The following is a 20,586-nucleotide window of genomic DNA, read 5'->3' on the forward strand; positions in this document are numbered from 1 at the left end:
AACAGCAGAAACACTCATTTGTTATGCTGGAAGCAATCCTACAGCATCATTACCTGAAGTGAAATTGAACTGCGTGTGTGCTTAGTGACAACAAATCCATTTTTTTTTTAATCATTCACTAGTGTAAGTTTTAGTCTAAAGTCATGTGTGTATAATAATTTAAACACAACGTATATCATTTCGAATGTATATCATTTCCTAGCTGTTATACATGAAAACAGAAATGAACTTAAACCTAACAAGAAACCGATAAAACGCCAAAGTTTCATGCTTTAATAAATAAAATTTGAAAAAAATTGTCACCACATTTCTGTGTGGAATAAAATACTTCAGGATGTGCTGTTATTGGAAATGAATCAACCTCAAGGATGTAACAGTAAACATGATTCATGTCAGGATGCATCAAAATACATAGTCATTGATTTTTTTTCCCCTATAACAGCACACCATCAATTGTTTTATTCCTCACGACAACTAGGTAGCCTACAGTGGCTTTGCAGCAGCTTTATTTCCACAAGTATTCAATTAGCTGTTTGAGTTTGGTGCTTATTCATCTCATTACAGAGCCATGAAAAAGGATCAATGCAACCAAAGAAAACCCAGCTAGCTGAATTAAGGTAACTGAGGTAATAATCGCTTGCTTATGTTTCAGATGTTATGATCAATACTCTGATTATTGGTGATATGTGGCATACGGGTGTGACGTGTCAACCTTTTGATGAAGCAGGCTATTAAGGGCTTTAATGATACTCTAACACATACACACACGTGTACGAGCACACACACACATGCGTGTACACACACACAGAAGCACACACCGGTCATGTGAAAACAGCACAGATGTGGAAGCAATATGTTCAGGTGAAATAAATACTTTAAAATAAACAGCACGTGTAAAATGCCTGCACTTTTCTGTGAACCCAAAATTCACCCAAAATAGAAATAGATCACAGAGCTGAAAACTAACCAAAATTTACCGTTCAGAAAACTGCGGGTCTTGTAAAATAACTTCTCAGAATTGTACGGTTCACTATTGTGGTAAAAGTGATAAAAAAAAAAAAAACAACACTGATAGTATGCTGAGAAGATGAAAATGAAATATCAGGATCGATGCACAACCCTTGTCGATCTCAGCAGCTGGTAAACACGTCATGTCAGTGGAATGGGAACAAATGTAAACGATGGCCGAGACTACACCTTTAAAACGGTGGAAAGAGTTAGGAAATGATGTGCAATAGTTCTGTGTTGTTTTGTCTTTTTTTTTTTTTGGAAAGTGCACAGGATTTGATGCAGCTGGAGGCAGAGCACTGGGCCAAGCACTGATTGAAAGTGTCTGAACTCTTGTTCTGTCTGTTTGGCTCGTAGGAACTGAGCAGCAGGGAACATTAATTCCGTTGCGCAATTTTCTTTTGTAAACCTCTTGTTTCTAGATTTAGTGCCGGCAAAGCAATCCTCCTTCACAGAAATGTGAAACGTCGCTCTGTACGGTTTTCATTGTGTAACCTTTTCCACCTGAAAGCCTTAACTGACCTCACCGACTGTTCAGGTGAGCGTTCAGGGGTGCAAATGATCTGACAGTTAACCAGCTGTTGATACACTCCATGATAAAACACAAGCAGAAGAATAGCCTGAAACAAAAGGCACGGTTATTTGGCAGCTGCTACATTTCACCAATCAGTGGTTTTTGCATTGCTAGACAATTCCATCAGCAACCGAACCAGAAAATAAATCAATTCTAGGATGTTAAAGACATAAGCGCCGTAGCTCAAGGATGAGCCGTATGTCACAGAAATGGACTTTCAGTTCAAATTGAACAAGCGATAAAAATGAATAGACAGCATATCAAGCATATAATTGAAAATATCTAGAAAAAGGCTTTAATCTGCATGATTATCATAATTATAAACATTACAGCAATAATAAAAATTGGGATGACTGAAAATTAATAATCCTTAAAAATATATTGTTTAAGAGTTAAGCGTTATCTTAAACTCATCTAAAAACTGAGGCAATCGGGTGAAAGTCTGTCCCAACTGTTTGAAAAACGTCATTGATAAAATATATATTGCATTTCATAATCCTTCAGTCAAGTTAAACAAAATGTTCTGTGGTACAAATTCTATCAGAATTCATTCAACTCTAACTACAGTCTGCTTTAAAATGAGTCTTTTGCTGCATTCGTTTTTTTTTTTTCATTATAAAAGTCCTCTTCATAGATTTAAATAATAATAAAAAATACAACATGGTAGAAGACAACCAAGAAATCGGAAAACAGGAAGTGATACACGAACAGTTCGTCTCTGCAGTGTCCTCACAGAGGCAGGTCAGGGTTGGCTTGCTGCTTGTCCAGTGTTGGCTGAACGAATGTGCTGAGTGCTGGCTACCTGAGAGGAACTCCGGACGGTGGGCGTTTGGGCCGAGCTGTCCACATGGCCGCGTCCCAAACCAGCCCCCGAGTGCCTACAGTTAGGAGAACTGCACTGACAGCTGAAGAACTTCCGCTTAATCTCCCAGTATTGATCTCCGTAATCAAACCTTGGGGTACGAAAAACAAAACAAAACAAATCAGAATGGTCGAGTGTGAACGGATGAACAGAATGATCCAGAGACAGAAAGCCTTACCCTAGCTCATCTCCAGCTCGTATGGGTTTGCAGGAGAACAGGGCGATACGTGGGAAGCGCAGGTCCTGGTGTTTGGTGAACACGCGCACAGGAAACAGATTGGGCTCACACAGGTGGTTCATAAACCTACTGACGTTGCCATAGAACTGGGCATCGATGCAATAAACCTCGCCAACCTGGAAGGGGGAAAAAACATTTATTCCATCAAAATGGGAGCCGAGGAGACTTTTGTATGTGTGTGAGAATCTACAGCACAACCTATTGGCCAGATGAAGCTCGACGTTACAGTGTCTGTTTTGGACAGTTTTAATGTCAATAGTATGATACTGACCTTATTGTCCAGGTTGAACATGTACGAGTCGTTGTCTCTGACGTTGGCTTCTCCGTCTGAAATGATCTCGCCGGCGAACCTGCACACGCAGCGAACAAAACGATTTGGTCCAAAAAAGCAGGAAATTAATCACGGCTGAGTGAATAATTAATAAAAACTATTACGCTTCCCTTTTTGTGCTCTATTTCATATTCAATTAAAATGAAAAGAGTTTTCTGAAGAGGAGGCTATTTAAAGGAATACTCCAACAGCAACGTAACTACAGCGTGCGTGTGATGGACTCGGACTAATAGGACACATTTTCTGTCTACTGAGAAAAGAACAGAATCCTGTTTACCCAAAACTCACTTAAAGAGGTCACGAAAAGCTCGAAGTCTGTAGAACATGTTCTTAACAGGCTCTTAGAAACAAGCAGAACCGATGCTGATACGAGACGTCTGATTCTTCTTGTTACTAATATGTAGCCTCATATATCTGGGAAGTCGTGGTCTAATGGATAGAGAGTCTGACTCCTAACACTAAGGTTGTGGGTTCGAGTCTTGGGCCGGCCATGACTCAGGTCCAGGCCATGACTTGAGCAAGGCACTGAACCCCCCCATAAATGGCTGCCCACTGCTCCGGGTGTGTGTGTGTGTTCACTGCTGTGTGTGTGCACTTTGGATGGGTTAAATGCAGAGAACAAATTCTTAGAATGGGTCACCGTATTTAGCCGTATGTCACGTCACTTCAAATACGCATAAAATACACCATCGTGATGTTTGGATCAATGCCAACTTGTAATAGTTCAGCTGGTGATAGAATTAACTTAAGAATGTACAAATGATGGACTTATGGAACATCGGCAAAAGTCTTGGACTTTGCGTTCCTGAAGATAAACACACGGGTGTCATAACTGTATAGCAAACTGGAAGGAAGCGACCGAATAAAAACTATTCCAGACATTTTCATCTTGACTCCAAAATTGAATTAGTTCATTGTCTGGTTATAAAATAATATGATAATTCCATGATCAATCCTACAAAGATTCGACTCATCATTGTTGAAATGCTGCACTAACAATAAAACTGGAAGAACATACAGACAACCCAAAGTAGATTTCCTCTACCACTTCAGGGTTCAGTGGCTAATTAAAGAAGCTTAACTTCATAAAAGAGTTGTTTTTTATTTTATATTACGTCTGTTCACTAGCTGTTTTCTTCCTGATCAGGCAAGCATGGGATCTGGAACCGAAGCTGGATGACAGTCTATTGTAATGTACCACACACACACTCTCTCACACACACACACACACACGCTCTCTCTCTCACACACACGCTCTCTCTCTCACACACACACACACTCTCTCTCACACACACACACTCTCTCTCTCTCACAGACACACACACTCTCACAGACACACACACACTCTCTCACACACACACACACTCTCACACACACTCACACACACACTCTCACACACACTCTCTCACACACACACACTCTCTCTCTCTCACAGACACACACACACTCTCACAGACACACACACACTCTCACAGACACACACACTCTCTCACACACACACACACTCTCTCACACACACACATACACTCTCTCTCACATACACACACATACACTCTCTCTCACATACACACACACACTCTCTCGCGCGCACGCACACTCTCTCGCGCGCACGCACACTCTCTCGCGCGCACGCACACTCTCTCGCGCGCACGCACACTCTCTCGCGCGCACGCACACTCTCTCGCGCGCACGCACACTCTCTCGCACGCACGCACACTCTCTCGCACGCACGCACACTCCCTCGCACGCACGCGCACACTCCCTCGCACGCACGCGCACACTCCCTCGCACGCACGCGCACACTCCCTCGCACGCACGCGCACACTCCCTCGCACGCACGCACACACTCCCTCGCACGCACGCACACACTCTCACACACACACACACTCTCACACACACACACTCACACACTCACACACTCACACACACACACACTCACACACACACACACTCACACACACACACACTCACACACACACACTCTCACACACACACACTCTCACACACACACACTCTCACACACACACACACTCACACACACACACACTCACACACACACACTCTCACACACACACACTCTCACACACACACACTCTCACACACACACACTCTCACACACACACTCTCACACACACACACTCTCACACACACACACTCTCACACACACACACTCTCACACACACACACACTCTCACACACACACACACTCTCACACACACACACTCACACACACACTCTCACACACACACACTCTCACACACACACTCTCACACACACACACTCTCACACACACACACTCTCACACACACACACTCTCACACACACACACTCTCACACACACACACTCTCACACACACACACACTCTCACACACACACACACACTCTCACACTCTCACACACACACACTCTCACACACACACACTCTCACACACACACACTCTCACACACACACACTCTCACACACACACACTCTCACACACACACACTCTCACACACACACACTCTCACACACACACACTCTCACACACACACTCTCACACACACACACTCTCACACACACACACTCACACACACACACTCTCACACACACACACTCTCACACACACACACTCTCACACACACACACTCTCACACACACACTCTCACACACACACACACACACACACACACACACACACTCTCACACACACTCTCACACACACTCTCACACACACTCTCACACACACTCTCACACACACTCTCACACACACTCTCACACACACTCTCACACACACTCTCACACACACACTCTCACACACACTCTCACACACACTCACACACACTCACACACATACATACACGTACACATACTGTACACACACAGGGAATTAAGCATAGTCAATCCACCAACCAGGTTATTTTTGGGAGTTGGGATGAAACTGGAGAATCTAGAGCACCACCTAGAACCTAGAGGAGAACATGTGAAACTCCACTCAGTCAGTAACCTGAGCTCAGGATCAAACAGGAGCTGTGAGACAACAACTCTACCTGATGCACCACCGTGTCACCAACTACAGATTTTTCTTTTGATTAATATTTACTGGTAAAATTCAGTAACTGCCTTTGAACTTCTATTATAAATGTGTTTGAAGTAAACAGGTTTCATTTTTTTTTTTATAGTACAAGTAAATGAGTTAATCACACTCGTGCTTCATGTGTGATTTCCGTCATTAAAACCTTGTAATTGCTTTTTAATGGATGTGAGCACTTTAAAGGCCTTACTCGCATATGAAGGCTCCTTCAGGAATATCCTGCAGAGCTCTCACACCCCAGCCCATTTTGGCGGTGCGAAAGACTTGCAGTCGTACCCTAATGACACACAAACACACAGCATAATGCAGTTAGAGTCTAATGAGAAACGATTCGTACGCACTCAGCATTCGCATGCTGCGTAACAGAAACAGTGTTACGTGGTATTACCGCAGTCGGTTTTGCACCACTCGGTTCCGACATGTTCTCCAGCACGCGCAGGCGTGATTGCATTCAAACAGAAAGGGCGGGTCTTCCCGACAGAACTCCTGCAGCAGACGGCCTTCCTGAGTGCGGCACGGACGACAACGCAATGATTAGGATAGCTGCTTCAACATTGTGGTCATGCAAAATGTTTGCTGTCATCGCACAGAGGAACAGAGCAGCAAGAACACTGACTGATTCTGTCATATAATAATCATTTAAAATAATCGTGCAGTGTAAAAAAAAAAAAAAAAACAGGAAAAAGGTATCATCTTACCCTGTCGTACCAGCAGCGTATACTGAGCTGGCCACAGATGCAGCTGCTGGATGAACAGTCGTCTTTACATGTGCAGTGCTGCGTCCCAGACGCGCAAGAAAGGTTAATAACAATAAATAAAAAACAGTGGAAATCAATCTAATAATGACTGTGTTACTCGACATAAATATACCTGTGCGTATTGTTTCTGAGTCTGATTTTGGACTCACCTGCAGGTGTGTGATGTTTTCATCAATGTTCACCTGAGAGGTGAAACAGTTCTCTGGGACGTATTTGAAGTTTGGACAGAGCTCTTGATCCACTCCGTTCACACAAGTCACGGGGACGTCCTCATAACCCCGAGACAAATCTCTATGCAATACCACATTAAACAAAAATCTGAAGCTGACGACGTTGCAAGAAGCAGCGGCAATATTGTCTTAAACGCTACAAATCACAAACCTGTCAATATATCACTATTTTACTATATAACGATGATGATGATGATGATTACTGTTTTCATATTTAATTGAATGGCAGTTTTTCTCTTTCCATTGTCTTTTGGTTTCTTTCTTGTTCATTTGTTTTTTCCTTATTTTTTTTTTTTTTTTTGGCGGTTTATTTTTGAAAAAATGATAAAATTAAAAATTTTTAATTTTTTTCCTTCTATTTTTTAGGGTTTTTCTCCCTTTTACTAAATGGTTTTCTTTTGTAGTCCCTTGTTCTCCATTTCCCCTCTTCCCTTCTCCACTCCTGTATCCTTCCACTTTTTCTTCTTTCCTTTTTTTGTCCTTTGTACGCTCCATTATTTATTCATAATCCTTTCCTTCGATTCTTTTCGTGCTTTCTTTTCTTTCATTTTCCCTTTCATATAATTATTCCTTTTACAGTTGCTTCAACCAGAAACATCCTTTTATACTGTTGGCCTTGTTTATATATAAAAAAAAACACTTTTACTTATATGGGTAGAATTTAAACCGGTCTGATCGAAGGAGAAGCTCGAGCTACCTGCAGAGGAGCTGCTCTGCCTGCCTGTCTCTGCCTCGGCGGGCATCGGTGAGCTTCTTGCTGGTGTTAAGGATGCTCCACATCTTGGAGTTGATGCTACAGCAGTCCAAGGGTGTTTCTCCATCCTTGTTCTTCAGGTTAACATCTGCTCCTCGGGACAAAAAGAGCCTGCATACAGAGAGGTTTGTTATAACTATGAAACAAAAAAAAAAAAACAACAAATCATAGGACATGTAGACTGTCAGACTAATCATTCATTCATTCATTCATCTTCTACCGCTTATCCGAACTACCTCGGGTCACGGGGAGCCTGTGCCTATCTCAGGCATCATTGGGCATCAAGGCAGGATACACCCTGGACGGAGTGCCAACCCATCGCAGGGCGCACACACACACTCTCTCATTCACTCACACAATCCGGACAATTTTCCAGAGATGCCAATCAATCTACCATGCATGTCTTTGGACCGGGGAGGAAACCCCCGAGGCACGGGGAGAACATGCAAACTCCACACACACAAGGTGGAGGCGGGAATCGAACCCCGACCCTGGAGGTGTGAGGCGAATGTGCTAACCACTAAGCCACCGTGCCCCCATCAGACTAATCAGTCAGAGTAAAACGAAATGTCTGTTGCCCCACACTCCAGACTCACATGACACAATCCAGCTGGTTCTGTCTAACAGCGATGTGCAGAGGCGTGTCTCCATGTATGTTTATAGCGTGCGTGTCTGATCTGTTCTCCAGCAGCAGTTGAGCGATGTCAGCACAGCCGGCAAAAGCTGCCCAATGTAGACAGATGTTCTCCTCCTAGAAGAAAGAAATTACGTCACAAATAACATCTAACGGACGATATAAAAATTAAAAATTGCAGACATTTAAGTCGTTATGAGGATATGAAATGAAACGTAATTTTAAAGGAGCCGATTATAGATTTTTACAGCCCTCTGTTGGTTGCATGATGAAACTTAATTGCACTGAAAAGCCCTGACCAGACCTTCCATTTCTCTCTGACCTAATATCCTTCACTGGTAAACTACAGACACCTTAAAAAACTGCAGAACTGAGCAGCTGTACTATAAATCTGAGGTGGAACTCATTTCAGGACTATAAAAAAATTAGGGGATGAATTCAATCTGAATTTATTTAATGCGTTCATTTTAAATCTGAATATATTATAATATTACAGGACTGGAAATTCTTTTACAAACTGTATGTACTGATCTTCGATCCCGGCTCCCACCTTGTCTCTCATATGGATATCGGCTCCTCGGCCAATCAACAGCTTCGCCTGCTCTGTGTGCAGGTTTTCAGTTGCCCAGGTGATGGGGGTCCAGCCTCCGTCATCCTGAGAGCAATCAGTTGACATATAATAATTCACAATCTGTGACACCATGTTGTCCCAGAATCACATCAGAGCTACTGTCTAATAATACATCCGAGTAAGAAAAGCACCGAAGTATGAGATCTCCCTGGACCCCTGTCTCAGGTCTCTATCTGAGTATGAAAGCTACAGATCACTGCATACCTTACAGTTCACATCTACTGAGGCAGAGGAGAGGAGATGCTGCAGGATCCCGATGTGGCCTCCTCGAGTCACCATGTGGAGACACGTAGAGCCCCTTATATCCTGGGTGAAGATAATCAGATAGCATTAAGAGGTTTAGTACAGCACTGAGGTAGGACACTTCGGGGGTTTTTACACCTGGTCACTTCATGCGTTTTCTGTGATCCGATAGCTATCCGATCGTAAAAAGACCAGGTGTAAATGCCCCCCGAAACGGTTTCGAGAGGGATATAAATACGATCGCTCAAACCCCTTCAGGAGGTGGTCTGGGACGCATTTCAGATGCAACTGGACAGGTGTAAATTAATGTGGTTGTTCAAGCCACATACGTCAGCGCAGTACTCCAGAAAATACGTCAGAATACGTCAGAAAATGCAGCAAACAGTAAATGCTGTTTTTGGTAACAACCGCATACACCAAAGCGTGTTACATTTCAATTACCCCGGAAATGAGGTAAAATCTATTTGCATATTGGGCGGGAGTAGAAAGATGTGGCCTAATGTAAATGGAACAGTTTTAACAAATCAGATAGCTATCGGATCAGAGAAAACACATGAAGTGACCAGGTGTAAAAAAAACCCATATAAAGCTGACTTAGGTAAGAAAGATTAAAACTGGACCATTTAAGTGATTTACACTTGCATCTTTACAATATGCACTATAATAACCATTTTGCACAATAATGGCTGCACAATTATTTTGCCAATCTGGACAAACATTTCTCTTTTTTACTCAAAAGAAAACAGGCTTTTCTTTTACAATGTGTAATAAAACCAGTAAAAATCAATTCATTTCGTATTCATTAAATAAACCAAATTGTGATCAATTATAAACAAGTGAAGCCAAACATACTTAACAATTTACTGACAATCTTCTAATTTGAATTTGTTTCTTAATGTGTGTGTTTTATCTCAATTGAATCTCAGTGTCTTTAGGATCATCCCTGTTAGACCCAGCACATTTTCAGATTTATTTTACAGTGCTATTATTAAATCCCCACTAAATAATTCGCCTGCCCTACATTACCTTGTGTGATGTGGAGGCCCCAGCCTTCAGCAGGTACTCTACTGTCTCCATGTGGTTGTTCTCACAGGCGTCCATCAGAGGACTGCGCTGCTGATCATCGCACATGTCCAGGTTTGCACCCGCCTCAAAGGAACGCACACGTTTGAAATAAATCACTGAGATGATATAGTGATGTTAAAAGACTCATAGGGCTTTGCAGTACCTGAACCAGGATGTGGCAGATCTCTTTGTGTCCCTCAGCGGCGGCTGCATGGAGCGGCGTGCGCCTCCTCTCGCTCTCCATCTGCAAGTTGGGGTCCGTTCCTTCCACTGATAGCCAAAAGGACGACGTGTGTTTACGTAAGTGTGGTGTGTAATGTGTGAATCTATGCTATATATGTGATCACACATACAGCCCCTTACCCAGCATGTGCATGACTTGCTGAAGCTCTCCTCTCTTAGCTGAGTAGAAGAGCTGCTTCGGGGGAATCTTTGACCTTTTATATCTTAGAAAGAGAGCAGAAAAAAAGGCACTTCATCAAATTAATTCAGCAAATATTTCAGGGCTCTTCAGTTAAGAATAGACAGAGTTTATTAAAGTCACCCATGCACTGCAGATGAAAATAAATTAAGTGCTTGCGATGGTATGTCATGAAAAAAGGAGTGTCTGCATGTTAAGAAACTCTCAGTAGAAGCATCTCAGTAACCTGGTATAATAAAATAATACTTACGTCATGGGACATAATAAGCTTTTGTTGTTTTAATAATTCATTCCCCAAAGATATTTAACCACAAAAACCTGTTCTACAAAATTGTAAACACTTTTGGAGACATACTTTCCATCCTCCAGTGCTTCCAGAACCGTCTCTAGCGACTCTACGGCAGGCTCCACGGGAGGATCAGCTCTTAGCTTTCTACAAAAATATAAAAATCGATCAATACTTTCGTATTACAACCAAGATCGTGTCGCTCTTATAAAATCTTACAAACTAAATACAATTAAAAGTATAAATAGAAATTGTTACAGCCGTGATCCTACTCTGCCGAAGGGGAGTCTCCTTTGTCTTCAGGTACTGCAGCTACAGTGATGGCCGGCGTAGGAGTAATAGGAGAAGCTTTACAGATGGTGACCTCTTTAGCCTGGGTAGCCTCTTCACCGCAGTGAGGGCAGAAGAGCTGGCCACGAATCGTCGACGCACAGCTCTGGTGGAACCGGTGAGAGATGTGTCCGTCCGGCTGGCATTCCATAAACGTTCCCTGAGAAAGAGTCGACTTTCAATCGTGCCGGGAAAATTTCATTGCATTATTTGTGCTATGCATAAACCGGAAAAGTTTTGACTTGTAGATTGTATTCGACTTGTATTCGACTTGTAGATTGTATTAAAAATATAATGCTCCATAGTAGATCGGCTCTATAAACATTTGTTCTTTAACACAAGGGCCAGGTCAGGCCTAGCTATTTCAATCTCACACTGTCAAAAAAAAATAAATCACAGGCAGGAAAAGTCTAAACAAATGAAGCGAGTTCATTGGCTAGTCTTGTAGATTTTGTATTCAGTGTGAATGATATGATGTGTGTATATCAGATCTAGAGGATTCACTCACTTCATTGTACCAAAGACTTTAAAGGCAACCCTGCACTCTGTGATGATTTTGGCTGTGACTCAAAAGAGCAAAAGTCTAAGTATTTAAATAAAGAGAAACCTACAAATCTTCACATCATCTTTTTTATGGTTGTTTCTATGTTGGAAGTGTTTGTCAGATCAGACAATAGGCTACCTGTGCACATTAGAAGCCTGTACATCTAGATCTATGGATATACCAAATAAGGTATGAACCGTATGTAAACCATTATATAGCTAATTTGGGGGATGTGGTAGGTCAGTGGTTAAGGTGTTGGGCTACTAATCGGAAGGTCATGGGTTCGAACCCCAGGTCTACCAAGCTGCCACTGCTGGGCCCATGAGCAAGGCCCTTAACCCTCAGTTGCTCAGTTGTAAGTCACTCTGGATAAGGGTGTCTGCTAAATGTCGTAAATGTAAAATGTAAATGTAATTTGTAATCTATATGCTAGCTATACTCACTACCTATACCCTGGTTAGAAACAAGGGCTCCTCAGGGGCTCTTTACATGGCGAATTGATCCAGCCATAAGTTGCTAAGCATGTACAGTTAGACAGTTGTCCTGAGATTTAGCTCATTTCATATTCATATGTATTTGTTGAAGTATTATCCACTAAATATTCTGTGTTATTGAATAAGGAGCTCACTTGTAACCTGATCTGAATATTTTAAATAGAGCTAATTACAGTAAACTAGTAACGAATAATCTATGTTATTGTTTTCATCAATTCCAGGTCACAAGGTAAGAAAATTTAAGAATGTCATAATGATGTCTCTGGTATTAGGACCAAAAAAAAAAACAATTCACCAAAGTCAGATACAGGAATCTGACATCTCTTTCTTTTCCTAGTTGTGCCTTTAATAAAGAAATTAAGGAATCATTTCGAGAAGGTATTTTAACTCGAGTTGGGAACCACTAAACGTTTTCGTCCCCGGAGAACATCTCAGTGTGTACTCACAGCTCTGCAGAACACGCCACAGCCAGGGCAGCTCTGGTGTTTGACCATACCGGCCCGGTGATCCTCACACAGTACCAGCAGCGGGATCCGCAGAGACGGACGCATCATCTCCTGCTTCTGGATCGGTCTTCGACATAAACTCAACTACGTGCGGCAAAACCGAGGAAAAGAAGCGTCACAATTCAGAGTGGACAGGAAGCAAAAATGGAAGTGAAAGTAAATAGAAATATTTCCAACAAGGTAAAGAAAGTGAAGGGATTGTAAGGAAGTAAGAGAGAGATTAGAGGAAGTGAAGCGTGTGAGACAAAGAGAGCGATACCTTCCCATCAACACCCTCTACAGCCATGCACTTCCCCTCTGCCAGTGTTACTACATCCTGGTTCCTGGGTGTCTCCATGCGGCAGCTGCACAGCGGTGGCTCCATCGTCTCATCCGACTCCAGATTTTCTTTATCCTCAGGCAAACCTGTAAAAACAGTTATTCCTCAGTGACAACCAAATTAGCTGTCGATGTTAAAGATAAAGGTTAAAGGAGTGTTAATTAAGAATTCAGTTAGCACTTTACCCTTCAGTTACCGTACGTATTTGTCAGTGTTTACACTATAGCGCTTTTTTTTAAAACCCTTGAGAAACTTACTTGTGATTCATAACAAATCTGCTTCTTTTAATTGAAATTGAATTGAAATTCTATGCTAATACTAGGCTAAATACCAAAGATCTGTTTAGTTGCTTTATTTGTTCACTACACAGGATACACCACGATAACAAGAAAGCACCGACACATGACACGACTAATGACCGGTTTGAGTTTAAAACATGTTAAAGTTGTGTTTTAGGGGCATCTAAAATGTCTCTATTTTCTTTGATATAAAAAAATGTTGCCACCTTTTTTCCTAGTAAACAGCAGTTCACCCTATAGGCAAGGTAGATTAACACAGTCCGAGGGTTTGATGAGCAATTTCACATAAGAGAAATTAATTTGAACTATTTTCAATAACCATAACTAGTCCTCTGACCTTATCCTTAAAAAAAAACCCTGGCTTTTAAAAATTCAGTTCTCTCTTAATTTGGTTTTGCTTCTATGTCATATTGTCTGATATGAGAATACGGTTTCAGGGTCCATACTGCATACCTGTGTTTATCGCCGTCAGAACGCTTTCCTGTGCCAGTGTGTGTAGAGGGAGCTCTGTATATTCTTCACATACGTGTTCGGGTGATGGCACACTTTCGCTCATGTCCTGAAGTTCGACTGCTTTATCGCTCGGCGTCTCTTTGCTGTCGCAGTTTGTTCTGGGTTTAAATGCCTCCTCTAACGGAAGCTGTATTCCTTTGACTCCACATGACAACGGTTTCTAATAACAACATACAATAATCTTGTCTTTACAAAACAGGCAATACAGAGAGGAAAGAAGAAAAGTGCTGCGTCCCTTTAAAAAGTTTCTTTTTCAAAAGAGCAGACAGAATGAAGCACAAATGGCTTCCTATTCACTATATATCCACAATATGACATTTAAACAATCACTCACTTGGCTATTTGAGGTAGGTAAAGTGAGGTTCGGCTGAGATGACACTTTGGTTTTCTTCTTGGGAACAAAACTATACAAGCCCATCTTCCTCTTCTTTTTCTTCTTCTTTAATACTGCATATAAACCAAAGAAAAGACAGTGTTGCTTTGGGTCCTTTTCCAGTCAACACTAAATGTCTGAGAAATCCATAGTAGAAGGAGCAGAATACTGACCTGCTTGTGTTTGCTCTGAGCCTTTTGGTTTCTCCGGGAGCTTTAACTGAGTAGACGGCATAATCTTCAGCTCCACATCTTTCACTGAAGCACTTTTTTCTGCATTTAGTATCTTTACATGTACACACAAAACCATGGATTAAGACAGTTGAATACTAAGGTTTTCAGCAACAGACTGGGCATTACGACTGCATGACAATACAGAGATAAATTACTTAGTATTATTTAGTATTTAGTTATATTTTTTCCCCCACTGTCTTTATCTGACCTTGAGTGCATCTACAGTAGGAGAAGGACTGGCCATGGTCTTCCATGCCAAGCGTGACTGCACCAGCGTAGGTCCTCTAGTTCCCTCGTCAGAGTCTTTTGAGCTTGTTTTATCCATCTCTGATCTCCAAGAAGCTGAAGTCCTGGATGACCTCTGAAGAGACTTAACTGCATGACTTTGTGCAACATCAGGACCTGCAATCTGTGTCTTCTGAGGTGGGCAACTTGCTGGGACTGATCCTTTTCTGGTGGATGTGGCCTTTGATGCAGTCTGTCCAAAAAGCGAATGAAGACCTGCTTCTGTGTCTTTCTGTTTTCTCTCCGACTCTGAGCCTCCACTCTTGTGCTTAGGTTTAGCTTTCCTCCCTCGGGTTGAAGCATCACCAGGCTTGTCCACACCTAAAAAAAAATAAATCTTTGTTTATGGACATTTGTACCCCTAAATTTACACATTCTTAGAGCTGTATACTGACACATTGCTGATACTATAGCAAAATATCTATAGTAATTATCTGCCATCACAGCATTTCAATATAATTAATAACAGAGATGGATCACATTATTACCAATTGAAAGAATATTAATGGAACACAAATGTTTTATTAATTTAGCTGTCTCTCGATCTTTAAAACATGGCAATACTTTAAACCTAACCATAGAACATAACAAAAAAAATGTTGTTTATGACTGGGACCTCAGTTCTCTGATACAAGGTGGGAATATGGTAATACACTGTAAAATACATCAGGTATAGTAGGATAAAAACCCTGTTCAACTGTCCAGTTTTGGTGAATCTGTCCCCATTGTGCCTTAAATTCCTGGAGTGGAATCAACAGTGCAGTTTGGTGTGTTGTGAATTCTGAGATGTGTTTCAACACGGTTGAAAAGAGTGGTTATTAGAGTTAATGTACCGTTCTTGGATGTTCTACTCTGACATCTCACAACAACAATGTGTAGCCAGAACTGCAGAACCGCCACTCACTGGGAGTTTTTGCACTATTCTGTGTAAACTCTCAAGACTGTGGTTTCTGAAATACTCATACAAGCCCATCTGACAAACAACATTGCCCAGATTAAAGTAACTGAGGTAAGAATTTTCCCCATTCTGATGTTTTATGTGAACATTAACTAAAACCTACACAACTGCAACCTGCACCTGCATGAGGGCAACCTACACTACTGCAACCGGCACCTGCACGACCACAATCTGCACGACTGTGACATCTATCTGAACAATTGCAACCTATATCTAAACAACTGTGATCCACTCCTGCACGATTGCGACCTGCATCTGCATGATTGCAATCTGCATCTACATGACTGTGAAACCTATCTGAATGATTGCAACCTCTATCTTCACAATATCGACCTGCACCTGGACAACTGCGACCTGCACCTGCACGACTGCACCCTGCATGACTGCAACCTGCACGACTGTGCCCTGCACGACCACGACCGCAGCCTGCACCTGCACAACCATGAGCTGCACGACTGCGACAAGCATGACTGCGCCCTGCATGACTGCAATCTGCACCTGCACGACTGCGCCCTGCACCTGCACAACCGCGACTGCACCTGCACAACCTGCACCTGCACAACCTGCACGACCTGCACCTGCACGACCGCGACCTGCACGACCGTGACCTGCACCTGAACGACCGCGACCTGCACCTGAACGACCGCGACCTGCACCTGAACGACCGCGACCTGCACCTGAACGACCGCGACCTGCACGACCTGCACGACCGCGACCTGCACGACCGCGACCTGCACGACCGCGACCTGCACCCCAAACTAAACATTTAAGGTGATAAATCAGTGGATTTAGATACAAGAATATCTCGGTCACATACAGTTACATAAAGTTAACAAGCTGTGGTGAAATGACATCCTTGCCTACTCCCCCTTAGACTGTGCATATAAATAAATACACATTAAAAAAAACATATATACATAATAAATAAATAGAACCTTCATTCATTCATTCATTCACTCATTCATTCAAAATGTGCAATGATGTACAAAATGTGCAGTTATAATGTGTTACCTGTAGTTTTAGGCAACCTCCATGAAAATAAACATTCTGTCTCACGTATTATGAAAAGGTCTGTGATTTAAAATATACCAGTGTCTGTTATGATAATAAAGGTTTAATGAACTTACCAGGTCTTTTAGGTTTAGCCATGGCTCTTAAAAGACCAATGAAAGATGATGATGATGCCAAGGTGTTCCAGGTTTGCACAGAGGAAGCAGACTGTAATCAATCATACATAGCGTTAACTGGTATACAATATGAAAGCTAATCATTTTCTAACTGAAACAAGTTCATTCAAAAACGTTGTAATTAAAATGTTATACAGCAAAATTGCTTATCATCAGACTGGACAGTCGGTCAATACGAAAAATAGGACAAATTACGCTGATATTCTACAAAAGATACGTATAAAACCACCACCACCACCAGTGGAGTTTAGCTAAAAAAAACCCTTAGGTTTAGCTAATAAGCCCCTTAGGTTTAGCTAATAAGCTAAGCTAACGTTAGCAAAAAAACATCATTCATCAAAACACTACGGTCCGTTAGAATCGATACAGGTTTTAAAGCATGAAATGAGGTCAAGGTGTTCAAGTCAACTTCGGATATAAGAATAATTCCTACCTGTTAAAAGAAACTAAGCTTCATGCTAATATAAAATTGAGTATAAAAACAAAGAAAGTTTAGAGGCAGCGCTTGCCTCACTTCCTCACTACCCAGAGACTGAAGCTAACCCGCAGCTGTGATTAGCTCGAGCGCCTCCAGCTGGCTGCTTCCTCCATCACCTCACCTCAGAAACAAATGTATACAATGATTAGAAATGAAAGAAATGCTCTAAGGAACATTTAGAGGAACCACATTCACAAGGACACACAATCTCTTCATCAGAAATTCAGATTATAAATCATTAACTACAGTATTAGTGGTAAAGAACTCCAGGGTTGGGGGTTCGAGTCCCATCTGTGTGTTGCAGGGATTCGAGTCCCCTCTGTTTCCTCTGGAGATGCCGGTTTCCTCCCTCAGTCCAAACACCTGTACTGTAGACTGACTGGCTGATTGATCTCTAAATTGTCTGTAGTGTGGGGATGGGTGTGTGTTTGTACCTGCAATTGTTTGGCACGATGGATGGATGGATGGATGGATGGATGGATGGATGGTTCGAGTATACACTATGGTTGGATACTACTGTCTACTAAAAGGCAAAAAGTACTAAGTGTGTTGAAAGGATGCTCTGTACTAACATATTACATATTAAGTAGCAAACTCATAAAGCCAGTGTAGCATTAAACCAGAGTATTTTCCCTATTCTACAATTAACAATAAATCAATATACAGATATGGTCATCGTGGCCAACAGATTTCAGACAAAATATGTTGGCTAGTCTAAAACGTTTGCCTTGGCCCTTATTGGCCACATGATGGTGTTAACATTAGCAGTTTTTAGCAGAGTGTAACATGCTTCTTTGCCAAATGCAGGACCTTGCTGTATAGAAACAGCCAACAAATCCACCAAATATAGACTCGTGACCTATGTGTTTATATAAGAGTCCTGAGATGTGCACAAGAAGTCTTTATGACTACAGTAGCATTTATTAGGTACAAGTCTACAGTATCCAGGTGAAACTATCCACAGAAGCACAGGTCAGTATTTGGCATAAACTGTTTCTGGGGAGGGGGCACGGTGGCTTAGTGGTTAGCACGTTCACCTCACACCTCCAGGGTTGGGGGTTCGATTCCCGCCTCCGCCTTGTGTGTGTGGAGTTTGCATGTTCTCCCCGTGCCTCGGGGGTTTCCTCCAGGTACTTCGGTTTCCTCCCCCGGGCCAAAGACATGCATGGTAGGTTGATTGGCATCTCTGGAAAATTGTCTGTAGTGTGTGATTGCGTGAGTGAATGAGAGTGTGTGTGTGTGCCCTGTGATGGGTTGGCACTCCGTCCAGGGTGTATCCTGCCTTGATGCCCGATGACGCCTGAGATAGGCACAGGCTCCCCGTGACCCAAGAAAGTTCGGATAAGTGCTAGAAAATGAGTGAGTGAGAGAGTGTTTCTGTGGAATGGTGTGCATGTGGAAACATCAACAAGGTTAGTCGCAAGTTCAAGAAGAATTACAGAACTGGATCATGCAGGTTTATAGTGTGAGTGGATCCAAAGCAGAAGAATCACACCATACAAAAAGAACACACTTTCAGCTATAACAAAATAAGGACCTCAGACCTCACACCTCACTATATATATATACTTGTTTATATAATTGTCAGCACCCCTTTAACCTGAATAAAGCCTGAGTGAGTATTACAGAGTATTTCCAGTACAGCAATGACACCCATAACATTGAAATCGTGATGTATGTGATACAGCAATGTTGCCAGGTTTTTAAATAGAGTTTAAACGTACCACACTCCTACTAGAGATACTAGCGCTAATCTTTTTTCCATGCAGCGTGAATCAATCGTCCTCTAGCTTTCCTTTCCTCTGTGTCAGCTATTAAAAACACTGCACCGCTGTTTGCTGGAGATTTCACAACCAAATACTGATAGAGAGGTGCTAATAAAAACCCTTGTAAACACTACTGTGCTTGATGCACTCATACCTACTGTAGATATGTCAGTGTTACTACTGAAAATAGTCCATGTCTCAAATACTATCAGATAAGCAATGGTCCAGATATATTATTTAACTGTTATATGATAGGGCTTTTATTAACTCTCTTATTGAATTGTAAATCATAAAGCACTTCAGGCAGCATGTGTTTGAGCTGATGGGCAGAGTAAAAGATCGCACGGATGACAAAATGCAAAGCAAATTCAGTCATTGTATCTATGTAGTGCATTAATATGGTAACTGAAACTGAGTGTACTTTTTGGAACTCGTCCAGGATCTTAATAACCTGCATATGAGATTCGAACTGGAAAAAGAAACGTCAATGTTTTGCCAATCTTTGACTGTCCAAATTCCTGGTGGCTTCTGGTAGTGTAATGTCCCCATCAGTTTTGACCCCTGCTACAGTGACCTTTCTGAGAGCTCGAACCATTCAAGCTGTTCTTCTTGGACTTCTCCCAGCAGATAAGCAGTTTTCAAATAGTCAATACTCAATCCACTACATCTTCTTCTTTCGGGTTTTCCCGTTAGAGGTCTCCACTCCGAATCATCTGTTTCCACCTAACTCTATCTTCGGCATCCTCTACTCGTGCACGGATTACATTCACGTCCTTATTCATCACATCTATAAATCTCCTCTTTGTCCTTCCTCTAGACCTCTTACCTGCAGCTCCATCTCCAACATCCTTCTACCAATATAACCATCTCCCTCCACTGTACATGTCCAAACCATCTCAATCTAGTCTCTCTATCCTTGTCCCCAAAACAACCAACCTGAGCCGTCCCTCTGATGTGTTCGTTCCTAATCCTGTCCATCCTCGTCACTCCTAAAGAGAACCTCAACATCCTCATCTCTGCTACCTCCATCTCTGCCTCATGTCTTTTCCTCACTGCTACAGTCTCTAACCCATACAGCATAGCTGCTCTCACTACTATCTTCTACACCTTTCCTTTGATTCTTGCTTACACTCTTCTGTCACACAACAGAAGACACTGACACTTTTCTCCACCCACTCCCAACACGCCTGTCTT

The 20,586-nt window shown here is 42.1% G+C and overlaps 1 protein-coding gene across 1 annotated transcript; it reads right to left on the minus strand.

Moving 5' to 3' along the window:
- Positions 1-1,854: 1,854 nt before the first annotated feature.
- Positions 1,855-17,700, minus strand: ehmt1a (euchromatic histone-lysine N-methyltransferase 1a). Its single transcript, XM_060883339.1, has 24 exons — positions 17,582-17,700; positions 17,089-17,179; positions 14,927-15,324; positions 14,659-14,770; positions 14,447-14,559; positions 14,053-14,272; positions 13,241-13,386; positions 12,922-13,065; positions 11,380-11,597; positions 11,177-11,254; positions 10,764-10,846; positions 10,564-10,670; positions 10,362-10,484; positions 9,297-9,398; positions 9,012-9,116; positions 8,424-8,578; positions 7,771-7,938; positions 6,993-7,134; positions 6,784-6,861; positions 6,474-6,589; positions 6,276-6,362; positions 2,954-3,032; positions 2,623-2,798; positions 1,855-2,535 (listed from the first exon to the last, which is right to left on the minus strand). The coding sequence occupies exons 2-24, from the start codon at positions 17,108-17,110 to the stop codon at positions 2,325-2,327; spliced, it is 3,183 nt and encodes a 1,060-aa protein (XP_060739322.1). The 5' UTR covers positions 17,111-17,179; positions 17,582-17,700; the 3' UTR covers positions 1,855-2,324.
- Between the last annotated feature and the right edge of the window lie 2,886 nt (positions 17,701-20,586).

The sequence above is a fragment of the Tachysurus vachellii genome, chromosome 12 (genome assembly GCF_030014155.1).
Source record: "Tachysurus vachellii isolate PV-2020 chromosome 12, HZAU_Pvac_v1, whole genome shotgun sequence".
Taxonomy (NCBI): Eukaryota; Metazoa; Chordata; class Actinopteri; order Siluriformes; family Bagridae; genus Tachysurus; species Tachysurus vachellii.

Bases quoted from the DNA above. Each gene is read 5' to 3' on its own strand.
- ehmt1a (XM_060883339.1), bottom strand. From the start codon at position 17,110: ATGGCTAAACCTAAAAGACCTG. The intron at 14,771-14,926 runs GTCAGATAAAGA...GTACATGTAAAG, and splicing joins CTACTGTAGATGCACTCAAG to ATACTAAATGCAGAAAAAAG. The intron at 10,847-11,176 runs GTATGTCTCCAA...TCTCTTTCTAAG, and splicing joins GAAGCACTGGAGGATGGAAA to ATATAAAAGGTCAAAGATTC.